General features: G+C 40.8%; 1 protein-coding gene across 2 annotated transcripts in view; it reads right to left on the reverse strand.

Annotated features, from left to right (window-relative positions):
- Positions 1 to 12933, reverse strand: part of LOC122539437 (uncharacterized) — a 73363-nt gene that overhangs the window by 35747 nt on the left and 24683 nt on the right. For both annotated transcript variants that reach the window (XM_043674277.2, XM_043674276.2), the window contains exons 4-5: positions 12169 to 12266; positions 10514 to 10631 (exon numbers count right to left, since the gene is read on the reverse strand). In XM_043674277.2, the coding sequence (XP_043530212.2) occupies positions 10514 to 10631; positions 12169 to 12266 (216 nt within the window). The remainder of the gene's footprint in view (positions 1 to 10513; positions 10632 to 12168; positions 12267 to 12933) is intronic.

The raw sequence follows: 12933 nt of genomic DNA on the forward strand, positions 1-12933 counted from the left end.
ATAGATTTTTACTTTTCATAGATTGATTTAAGTATAAATAAACAAATGCCTTCCTTTGTTGAACTCAAGAGAACCTATCCAATTGTTTCTTGTTCAATCAGAGTATGTTAATAGTTAACTACTCTCTAAATTGACCCTCTTCACCACATAAGTAAAACAACAATTGAACAAGAGGGAACTACTTAACATATCACCTAATTGTAACACCAGTTCTAAGGTTTATCTAGAACTTTGGGAATTTACATTGGGAATTCAAATACAAGTTCCCTTAACTTAATGTGCAATAATCGACAGAACACTGTCGCAAGCATGGACCTCAGTTTATGACTAAACTAATTTTAAAAATGGGGATGCTGGAAAACAGAAGCAAAAGCGGAAATTGCTGGAAAAACCCAGCAGGTTTAGCAGGTGTAATGCTGCCAAACCTGCTGAGATTTTCCAGCAATTTCTGTTTTTGCCTCATTTTTTGACATAAGACAAAGGAGTAGAAATTAGGTCATTCAACCCATCGAATATGCTCTGCCATTCAATCATGGCTGATAAGTTTCTCATCCCCATTCTCTCGCTTTCTCCTCATAGCCTTTGATCCCCCTGATACTCAAGAATATATCTATCTCCACCTTAGATATACTGAATGACCTGGCCTCCACAACATTGATATGTCATTCTCTGCATTGGAAGAACAAATCAGTAATACTGTCATTTTAATCTGATAATCCTATTTTGAACAGAGTGTTTCTGTGAAAACTATATCGATTTATGAACGTATACAAGGTGTTTCAATTATATTGCAGTGTGCACTATTTCTGATGCGAAAGTGAGTACTGCAGATGCCAGAGGTCAAAGTCAAGATTAGAGTGGTGCTGGAAAAGCACAGCAGGTCAGGCAGCATCCGAGGAGCAGGAAAATCGCTTCATCGGGAATGATGCATAGTTTTGATGCATCAATGTATTGCAAAGCTTTACTAATAATGGACAGAAGTTGGAGAATGAGGTCCATCTGTACACTAGACTCTGTTTCAAACAAGAAAAAATAACTATGTCAATAATGTCCACAGAGGTTCATGACTTCAGGAGTGTATTAAACCTCCCACTCAATTCCTAAACCCTCCAAAGGCTAACACACACATCACTCATTTAAATGGTGCTGGTAGGGGTGCAGGCATGGCTCACTTTCTAATGTCTCATACATCAACATTGCTGTTGTTTCATTCTGCATTTATGTCCAGTAATTGATTTTGGCAGTGCACGTTTCCTCACCTGCATACTGAATACCTTATTCATTTTTTAATTTCCATCCATAGTTCTGATTTATGCCAATGTTTTCAATTTTGAAAGCTACACTTGGCAAATTCTGCTGAAACCTATGTTGAAGAGAATAAGTTTGGGAGGAGAGGAACCATTTTGGCTGTTTTCAAAATGACGCCTGACTTGCATGAAAAAGATCAATTGAGAAGGTCACATCTTCAGGTCTAGCAACACAGCATTCCTGCTTTTATCAACATGCAAGGGTGTGGGATAAGAAAACTGCAAGTTGAATTGAAATGCAGATCAGATTGAGTCCAATGTCATAAGGCATGTGAGAAGGATAAGACAAATATGACTGGTGCTCCTTGGTACAAAATCGTTTGGGTTAGATGCAAGTGTGATTTCTACAGAAAAACAGAACACCAAAACATGCACTGGGCATAGATTTCCTGCTGTCCAATTTAGGTAACCGATGTGTATCAGAACTCACTATCCTTTAACAATGCTACCTATAAAAAATCAATCCATCTCAGTTTTGAATTTTTCAGTTGACTGTTCGACAGTTTATTGAGAATGAGAGTTCCAGATGTAGAAGGAAGGTTCAGAGTTAGGTGGGGATAATGAGGAATGATGAGGTGGTGCAGTGTCTTGGAACTTTACTTAGAAGAATATTGTCCCAGAGCTTTTCCCAAATTGGGCAGAGGATTTGATTTTTGCATTCTTTTATATTTGGGAGATTACATGCTTAGAAAGAATAGTGGGTAGACAATGTACATCTTTCAATGTCAGGGCCATTAGCGCAACTGTTCAGAGTACAATATAGACAGAGATCATTTCATAAACTTCTCATCCACTAACTGGCAGGCAGACATGCAAGTGAGTATAGTGGAAGCCAGGAGATAGATGAGAAGATGGGCCAAAAATGAATACGGTTCAAAGATGCACAAGTAGCAGAAGGTTTAACCCGAGCTTGCTCACTATACAACGTTCCTTCATCTCAGCCGATATTATGCAGAAAATGTGAAGGAAATTCAGATCCTAGCTCTTCTAAATCCAGGAATGCATGCCCATCTCTGAAGTACAGTGCAGATAAAGGGTTAGTAGTCTTTAGAAATGGAAGGCAAATCAGGGCAGGACTTAAATACTTAATGGTAAGGTCCTGGGGCATGTTGCTGAACAGAGACCTTGGAGTTCAGGTTCATAGTTCCTTGGAAGTGGAGTCTCGGGTAGATAGGATAGTGAAGAAGGCGTTTGGTATGCTTTCCTTTATTGGTCAGGGTGTTGAGTATAGGGTTTGGGAGGTCGTGTTGTGGCTGTACAGGACATTAGTTAGGCTATTTTTGGAATATTGCGTGCAATTCTGATCTCCTTCCTATCGGAAGGATGTTGTGAAACTTGAAAGGGTTCAGAAAAGATTTACGAGGATATTGCCAGGGCTGAAGGGTTTGAGCTACAGGAAGAGGTTGAATAGGCTGGGGCTGTTTTCCCTGGAGCATCAGAGGCTAAGGGGTGACCTTATGGAGGTTTATAAAATGACAAGGGGCATGGGTAGGATAAACAGACTAGGTCTTTTCCCTGGGTTGGGGGAGCCCAGAACTGGAGGGCATAGGTTTAAGGTGAGAGGGAAAAGATTTAAAAGGGTCCTACGGGGCAACCTTTTCATGCAAAGGGTGATATGTGTATGGAATGAGCTGTCAGAGGAAACGTTGGAGGCTGGTACAATTACAATATTTAAAAAGCATCTGGATGGGTACATGAATACGAAGTGTTTAGAGTGGTATAGACCAAATGCTGGCAAATCAAACTAAATTAATTTCGAATATCTGATTGGCATGGACAAGTCGGACGAATGGATCTGTTTCTGCGCTGTGGCTCTACAACTCTATAAGTGGGATTAATGTATAACAAGGTTAGAAAGACTAAGTTCATTTTTTGTTTATACGTTTGTGGGGTGTGGGCATCGCTGGCCGGCCATCATTTATTGCCGATCCCTAGTTGCTGTTGAGAAGGTGGTGATGAGCAGTCTTTTTGAACTGTTGCTGTGTATCACACATTAGTTTCACAAATCAGACTAACAGCTCTGTATTCCTTGTATGATCTAGGAAATAGGATTGCAATAAAAGCAGGAATCTCAAATGGTCCTGACAGGAGTAGAATTTGTAGTCCTGATTCTCCTATCTCTTGTTTGTGTTTGAGGTAATCATGGTATTCCTCTCACTGACACCTAGCAATTGCCCAACTCCAGAATTATCTGCCCTCAGATTATCAGTTCCACCTTGGCTCTAAATCAACATTTCAAGTTTGAACCTGTCCTGATGTTTAACAACACAGCAAAGCATCCCTTAACCAATAACAAGATGAATTCCCCCTTTCAAAACCAAGACTAAATTGTATATACATAAGGTCCCTGCTGTCCTGCACGATTGAGTCCTCTTGCAGGGTTCAGGAGATATCTGGGAATTCTGATACATTTTTCCCACAATGGTCAGAGTGAGCGCAGCTCAAAACGTATATTCACAAAGAATATTTATTTTAGTTACCACACTAAAACTCAAGCTAAACAATAAAACTGCATGCCCTAGGAATGTTGATACAAATCCGCAGCGTCTCTGAGGGCAGAATGAACCTGTCCAGGCTTGCTGTGTTTGTATAAATTCTGTGTGATAAAAACCATAAGACAGAAGCCTCACTCCTTCACCAAGATAATCTCCGTGCACACCCTGCCCCCCAGCAGTAACTGTAACACTGGCTTCTGCTACATGGACAATGACCACAGTGTGTGTGTATGTGTGTGAGTCATTACGTACAAAGCCAAACATGGAAATGGTGTTAATCCAATGAAGGAGCAAAAGTGGCCATGACATAATGTGTTGCAGGCTGAATCTAATTAATTTCACCTATGGTGAAAATTCCAAGTCTTTTACAATGTGGGGTTATAAATCACACCCAAGTGGTCTGAGTAAGTGTCTGTGAATACAGCCTGTGTACAATTCAATTAAAAATATATCATGCCACATTAACCAGACAACACTAATCTGAGCTATGTGGAGATACTACATTTAATGTTGTTCACTATACACATTACAATGTATGCTTCAAACACAGGGCTCTATTTTATATAGAGAGTAATTTGTAGTATTCTGATGCCCGATATTAGGTATAGATAAAACTACATTAAATTTTTAAGCGGAATAGGAGTCCTTGCTTTGAATCTATTAATATCCATGGAACACACATGACAAGATGGTGCATCGAGTCAATAAATATTTCAGAAACTACAATTAGGGTTTTGCAGTATTAATTTTGCATGTCAATTAGGGGTGAAAGAGCAGAAGTAGGGGGTAAAGAAATGCAGATGATTGAATTAAACACTGTATCTACTGTTTCAACAATGGACAAAGTATGAAAGGAAATAAAGGACAGAAGTTTCCATTTTATTATTTCTGGCACATATCAAGAGCTCTAATTGAAAATTTCTGGTCCTGGGCTGGGTGTGTGGAATTTGTACAATCCCAGCAGGCAGGAAAAGCACCAGGGTAGACAATCCTGTCCAAAACATCAATACTGATTTTAAAGGTAATGGGATGTGTGTAAAAATAAATATACAGTAAAATTTATGTTATGCAGCACATATTGGGACAGGTGGTGCCAGTAACTCAAGAACGGGGAGTTCACTATGGGAAGGTAACAGGCAAGAGTAGGATGTGAACGAGATCAATGTTATTCTTCTGGTATTTTGATCAGGATTACACTTCTATCATGTACTTGATGATACACTATGACACATCTGCGTATTCTTTATAGACTGGTCGAGGAGAACCAAAGTCAAGCTTTATCTTCAGGTTTGAATAATATTATCTATTTTTTATTAATACTGAATACTGCTGTACACGGCAATGGCTCTGATCTTATGGTTAAATTCAGTAAAGACTAATCTATATTCTTTGCGTGTCCATGTCTGTCTTATAGTCTGGTCTTCTGCAAATTCCATAGTTCCTTTAGAGCCCATTCTGTCTATACATGCAGCTTCAAGACACCATCACATGGTTGCTCCCTGGTCTCAATGCCCTTACACAACAGTTCCTATCAATGTGCGAAATAATTTGAAGACTGTTTTTTTTGAAAAACATGCATCTGTCCATTTAATTGACCCTTGGTCCATGAAAATGTCAAAAACAAAATCATACCCTCAGAAGTTAATGTTGCTAGAAAATGTTGGTTCAAATAGTGACGAGTACCACAAATTTTAACTGCATCTCCATTATCACCTCAGTAATAATGAAGCGAATGGGTATACACAACAAATGTGGCTAATTTGGTGCAGTGCCTAAAATCCAATGATCATTGTGTGTAACTTACGCAGTGATTCCAGAACTGGTGCTTATAGATTAGGTAGATGGAGAGGGTAGAGAGCTGGATCCTAACCCTGAGTGTCAATAGCTCAGTGAAATCCTAATGGTATCATTCAGGGATGACATGAGGAAAACTTGCTTTGTGTTAGAATGCCAAGTAGCTCAACTTAAAATGCTCATTTGGATTGCACATTAACTCCAAGACAATGTTGATGTCTCAAGAATGGTCACAGCCCACAATCCTTCTTAGAGTCATAGAGATGTACAGCATGGAAACAGACCCTTCGGTCCAACCCCTCCATGCTGACCAATTATCCTAACCCAATCTAGTCCTATCTGCCAGCACCCGGCCCATATCCCTCCAAACATTCCTATTCATATACCCATCCAAATGCCTTTTAAATGTTGCAAATTGTACCAACCTCCATCACTTCCTCTGGCAGCTCATTCCATACACGTACCATCCTCTGCGTGAAAACGTTGCCCCTTCGGTCCCTTTTATATCTTTCCCCTCTCACCCTAAACCTATGCCCTCTAGTTCTGGACTATCCCACCTCAGGGAAAAGACTGCCTATTTACCCTATCCATGCCCCTCATAATTTTGTAAACCTCTATAAGGTCGCCCCTCAGCCTCTGACGCACCGGGGAAAACAGCTCCAGCCTATTCAACCTCTCCCTATAGCTCAAATCTTCCAACCCTGGCAACATACTTGTAAATTTTTTTCTGAACCTTTCAAATTTCACAACATCTTTCCAATAGGAAGGAGACCAGAATTGCAAGCAATGTTCCAACAGTGGCCTAACCAATGTCCTGTACAGCCGCAACATGACCTCCCAACTCCTGTACTCAACACTCTGACCAATAAAGGAAAGCATACCAAATGCCTTCTTCACTATCCTATCTACCTGTGACTCCACTTTCAAGGAGCTACGAACCTGCATTCCAAGGTCTCTTTGTTCAGCAACACTCCTTATGACCTGACCATTAAGTGTATAAGTCCTGCTAAGATTTGCTTTCCCAAAATGCAGCACCTCACATTTATTTGAAGTAAACTCCATCTGCCACTTCTCAGCCCTATAATAGTGTGCAGAGTGGGTTCTTTCTTGATTATATGTTCAATTGGGATCTGTCCCCATTAAGTTTTTAAAATATAAGCCTTAAGTATTAAGTTAGTCTAGAGCAGTGTTTTAGATTAGATTAGATTACTTACAAGAGCAATAAGATGGTATTATTTTCTGGGTCTGTAGATTGTGAAGGAGCAAAAATGGCCTTTAGTAGAGTAAAATGCTCTTCTTGTCTGATGTGGGAGTTTCAAGAGAGTATATGTATTACTGAGGAGTATATCTGCAATAAATGTCATTGGTTGCGAATCCTATCAGATCGAATGGATCAGTTGGAGCGACAGATGCAATGAGGAATTTACAAGAGGAAGGGGGTGTGATGGATGACAGTTATAGGAAGGGAGAAAAGCCACATATACAGTCACATAGGTTAACTCCAGGAAAAGTAAGAGGTAGGCAGGTAATACAGGAGTTTTCTATGGCTATCCCCATTTCAAACAAGTATGCTGTTTTGGAACATGTAGGGGGTGATGGATTCTCAGGGGAATGGAGCACAAACAGCCAAGTTTCTGGTGTCAAGACAGGCTCTAATATAATGAGGGGTACGTCGGGTTCCAAGAGATCGATTGTGTTAGGGGACTCTCTAGTCCGAGGCACAGACAGATGTTTCTGTGGCCAGCATAGAAAAATCAGATTGGTGTGTTGCCTCCCTGGTGCCAGGATCATAGATGTCTCAGAGAGAGTGCAGAATGTTCTCACGGGGAAGAGGGACCAGCAGGAGATCATTGTACACATTGGAACTGATGACATAGAAAGGGAAAGGAATGAAATTCTGAAGGGAGAATGTAGAAAGTTAGACAGGAATTTCCTCGAGGGTACTAATATCTGGATTACTCCCGGTGCTACGAGCTAGTGAGGTTAGAAATAGGAAGTTGGAGCAGATGAATACATGGCTGAAGAGCTGGTATATGGGAGAAGGATTCATATTTTTGGATCATTGGAATCTCTTCTGGGGTAGAAGCGAGCTGTACAAAAAGGGTGGATTGCACCTGAATTGGAAGGGGACTAATATATTGGCAGGGAGATTTGCTAGAGCTGCTTGGGTGGGTTTAAACTAGTAAGGTGGGGTGGTGGGAACCAGGGAGATAGTGAGAAAAGATTTCAATCTGAGACTGAAAAGAAGTGAGTCAAACAGTCAGGGCAGGCAGGGACAAAGCAGAGAACAAAGTAGGACTGATAAATTAAACTGCATTTATTTCAACGCAAGAGGCCTAACAGGGAAGGCAGATGAACTCAGGGCATGGTTAGGAACATGGGACTGGGATATCATAGCAATTACAGAATCATGGCTCAGAGATGGACAGGACTGGCAACTTAATGTTCCAGGATACAAAAGGTACAGGAAGGATAGAAAGGGAGGCAAGGGAGGAGGAGGAGTGGCGTTTTTGATAAGGGAAAGTGTTACAGCTGTGCTGAGGGAGGATATTCCCAGAAATACATCCAGGGAAGTTATTTAGGTGGAACTGAGAAATAAGAAAGGATTATCACCATATCAGGATTGTATTATAGATCCCCTAATAGTCAGGGGAATTTGAGAAACAAATTTGTAAGGAGATTTCAGTTATCTGTAAAAAAAAGTGTGGTTACAGTAGGGGATTTTAACTTTTCAAACATAGACAGGGACTGTCATAGTGTTAAAGGTTTACATGGAGAGGAATTTGTTAAGCGTGTGCAAGCCTGATGTTCATGGTGGACAAGTTGTTGGGGGGAATCCTGAGGGACAGGATTTACACATATTTGGAAAGGCAAGAAATGATTAGGGATAGTCAGCTTGGCTTTATGTGTGGGAAATCATGTCTCATGAACTTGATTGAGTTTTTTGAAGAAGCAATAAAGAGGATGGATGAGGGCAGAGCGGTGGACATAATCCAAATGGACTTCGGTAAGGCGTCGACATGATTCCCCATGGGAGACTGAATAGCAAGGTTAGATCTCATGGAATACAGGGAGAACTAGCCATTTGGATACAGAACTGGCTTGAAGGTAGAAGACAAAGAGTGGTGGTGGGTTGTTTTTCAGACTGGTGGCCTGTGACCAGTGGAGTGCCACAAGGATCATTTCTTGTTCCACTACTTTTTGTCGTTTGTATAAATGAGGTGGATGTGAACATAGAAGGTATAGTTAGTAAGTTTGCAGATGACACCAAAATTGGAGGTGTAGTTGACAATGAAGGTTACCTCAGATTGCAACGGGACCTTGATCAGATGGGCCAATGGGCTGAGGAGTGGCAGATGGAGTTTAATTTAGATAAATGTGAGGTTAGCAGTGTGTCAGTTAGCAGTGTGGGTTTCTTTCCCTCTTTCTCCCCCCTACACTGATCTCACCATGTGCTGCCTATTGTCTGTCCTTCTCCCTTTAAAAGTGCTGTTGTTTTGACTTTTTTTCTCCAAAGTTCCAAAACAATGCAACAGCATATAAACCCATATAAAGCTCCTGAAATTCGAGGAAATCACCTCCAATATCTAAAATACCTCAAAAAAGGAGCAGCCTGTTACAGCCATAAATTTTTCCCATCTTGGATTACCCAGAATCATGCAGTTCTTTATCCAAATGTGTCTTGTTGCTGTCCCACAAGTCATCCGTAGCCCTCTTGAGAGTCAGAGAGCTGCATGGCCACCATCTCTTCACTGGAGAACATGATGACATTTGCAACATGAGAATTTGTGTGCCGGAATAGCAACTGACTGTTGCAGGCATTAGAGAGGTAGCGATATCACCAGACAATGAGCTGCCATCGCAAATTCATAGAGGACTTTCTAAACGTGACTTCATAAATTGTTATTCTAGTAAACTGGACATACTTTGCTGTGTGGTGGATGGACAGCATAATTGAGAAGTTGCACCCAAATCTTTGCCCATTCTGCCAGTATACATTGTCGCCCATTTTGCCAGTTAGACATTGCCACCAAATTTCTGGCATTAAATATTTATATTTGTTCATTTTGACTCCTTTAACAAACAATCATTTTTGTCTGCAGGGTAATGAAAATGTTTTAAGTAAACACACTTTAGAATATATATTAAACACATGTCTTTATGTCCAGTACAGAACACTGTGATATATGCCTTCTGGCAGACTGTTGGAAAGTTGCATTGAAATTTCAAAGAAATTACAGCCAGTACTTTGGGTGGCACATAGTAACCTCAGAACATTTGTTTCACAACGATGTTTGCTAAAAGTAAACAATAGTTTCTGTAAAATTTAAATGCCGATAAATTTAACAACACTATGTTGTTAAACGACCTAACGTTTGTGAAGTTACGTCTTTGGGATTATGAATCACATAATCAGTTTGACAATGTAAAGGGATCTAATTGCAATTTGTGCTCCCTTGAATGAGGCTCTCACACTCTGACAGCTGAACTCCCTCCACTGTGCTGTTCATCATTGTTCAGCAGGTAGTATTCTTAACTGATTCAAAAGGTTGCCAGTTAAGTCCCAGTCCAGAGACTTAGAGTCATAGAGTCATATCCAGACTTGTGGATGTAATCACAACTGACACTCCAGTGCAGTACTGAGGGATTATTGCACTGAAGCCCTCTTAGATCAACTTAAAAAGTGGCACTATGTTGAAGGAGAGCAGAAATCCTTGGCATCCTGGTAAAACCCTCGGCTGGTATCTAAAAACCTGGTCATTATTATGGTGCGATTGAAGGTATTTCAATGGCTGTAAGAACTTTTGAGGCACCCTGACATTGTGAAAGGGGCTATGAAAATGCAAATCCACCCCTCTCCTCCTGATGGAATGAAATTAAGCACTAGTTTATTCAAGATGTAAAAAGCATAACCACCTCATTTCTTCCATCCCCCAGGTAGCAGGAAATCGGAGACAAAGTAGTTCTTTTCTTCAGAGCCATTTGTTCCAGTTTGAGATTTATATTTTCAATTTCCTCTTCTAAGCACCAGATCCTGTCAATAATTAATGACAGCCACGTTACTCAATAACATTAAACGACCTCAGCTGGTTTCTCAGTGTTGGACACAGACTTGTTGAAATGACTGAATAAGGAGTCATTTTCCAATCTTACACTCATGCTAAGTAGCATTGTGCGTTGGGGAGCTCCTTAGAAACCCTGGTGCCTCTTTGCACTAGATTTTCTAACCAGGAATGTGCTGCATGTGCCAGCATTTATGTTTTCAAGCAGCAAAAGACCTCTTTTACTACATGTGTGTTGGCAGTATGGACGGAGCAACATTGCCTGAGAATCGGGTCCTGACAAGTCTGAGGAAATACAACGTGCAAAAAAACATGCAGAAGTTCTCTCATGTTGCACGGAGGCCAGGGAGTAAGCGCAGCAATATTCCCATCGCCAATAACTAATTTTTAAAGTAAAATGGATGGTACATTGAAACTGAAGAAAACATCACAGGGGCTTCAATTACCAATTACAGAGTCCAATGAAATTCAAATCCAATGAGTTAGGCATCAGCTGAATTCTACAACAAGCCAGTGACTCCACTGCATCATGGGGGCTCCTGTGGTGCAGTGATAGTGTCCCTGCTTCTGAGCGAGGAGGACCGGGTAGAAGTCCCTGCTCCTTGTGCATCATAACACCTATGGACAGGCTGATTTGAAAGTATCTCCACTGCATTACAGTAACCACTGTATGGTGAAAATGAAAATACAGCCCTATTCAATAAGGTTCATGTGGCACAGTGGTAGTGTCCTTAACTCTGAGCCAGCAGACCAAGGTTCAAGTCCCACCTGCTTCAGACCTGTGACTTAACATCTCTGAACCGATTGATTCAATGTATTCTACCCCCAACAGAGCACATCGGAAATGTTTCTTGAAAAATAATTTAGTGTATGCTCCCATCATAACCTGACGTGGCTTCCTTGCTATCTAAGGGTGGTTAATTAAGATTCACATCATGGTATCACTAGGAAGCAAAGCAAGGAGACATGCTCCAAGAATTACCTCAGCTGCCAGGGTGACTCAACACACACTGGAACTATTATGTTAACCACACTCTAGCCAACTGAGCTACACACATGTCCATTGGTGATACCAATTTCCATATCCACGACAATATAGAAAGAGGCCCTTTGACCCAACCATTTTGATGTTTATCTTCTACCTGAGTGATATCCTAATGCCGTGTGTCCCCTCCTTTCACCATACCCCTTTATTTGCCCCTTTCCTTCTAACCTACTCCAGCCCTGGAGAGCAGTCGTGTAGGCAGGGTCAGGGACAAATAGGAAAAGTTGTGGGAAACCTGATGATACACCTCCCTATCAAAATCAGCCAGGACATGCAGGCCCAGGAAGAAACTGATGGAGGAACATTGCAGCTTGTGTCTTCTGAATACGTAGGATTCATGGAGCTTTGTTGTAAGGCAGTCACCCTGATCCCACATTCAGTTCGAAGAAAAACATCCCCAAAATAAGCCACAATGTTAAACTTTGTTTGGAACTGTACTGAGGTACAAGTTTCAATCCATTTACCGGTCCTGGAATTCTCTCTCTCTTTCAGCTTCATCCAGTTTGACTCCCTTCTGTGTCCCCTCCTTCTCATGAAGTAGTTTCACCTTAGTTTCTAAAAGCTGGGAATATGAAAAGAATATTCAATATTTTGTAATAGAATCCCTCACCCATACCATTCCATCACATTTATCATGCAGGGTTTTCTTTGTTAATTGATATCTTCTATCTATCCATGAGAAAACATTAAAATGACACGAACGCCAATACCAGCGAGGTAAGATATTAAACAAACCTCAAAAACAGTTTTGTTCCCGAGATCGGCAGTAATGGATGGCATGTATTTTACCCCTACATGAATTTGGGCCAACTCAATATTCTTCTGGAGTTTATATTTGTTTATTCAAAAGTAATTCTAACTTAAAGCATCACATGAGGCTTTACTGGTTGAATAAAGACATCCAGAGAGCTAAGAGGTAGAGCCCAACAACGTAGCAGCAATGGTGAGCTAACCAGTCTCTTGGAGGCCTGGTCCACAATTGCATCAAATCATGGCAGATTTCCTATTTACCTTTTTATAACTTTTAACTCTCTTGTTGTCACTATCCTGTCTAGCTCATTCTGAAAAATATTCAATGACCCAGCCACCATCACATTCTGGGATAGAGATTAATCAAAATGTAAAAATTAATGACAGTTTAGGAGAAGAAATTCTTTTGGATGTCTCTCTTAAATGAACCTCCCCTTATTCAAAATCATGACCCCAAGTTCCAGATTCACACCCATCTC

This window comes from Chiloscyllium plagiosum, unplaced genomic scaffold (genome assembly GCF_037043375.1).
Source record: "Chiloscyllium plagiosum isolate Xiang-an unplaced genomic scaffold, Cpla_swu_hap1 HiC_scaffold_36, whole genome shotgun sequence".
Classification (NCBI taxonomy): Eukaryota; Metazoa; Chordata; class Chondrichthyes; order Orectolobiformes; family Hemiscylliidae; genus Chiloscyllium; species Chiloscyllium plagiosum.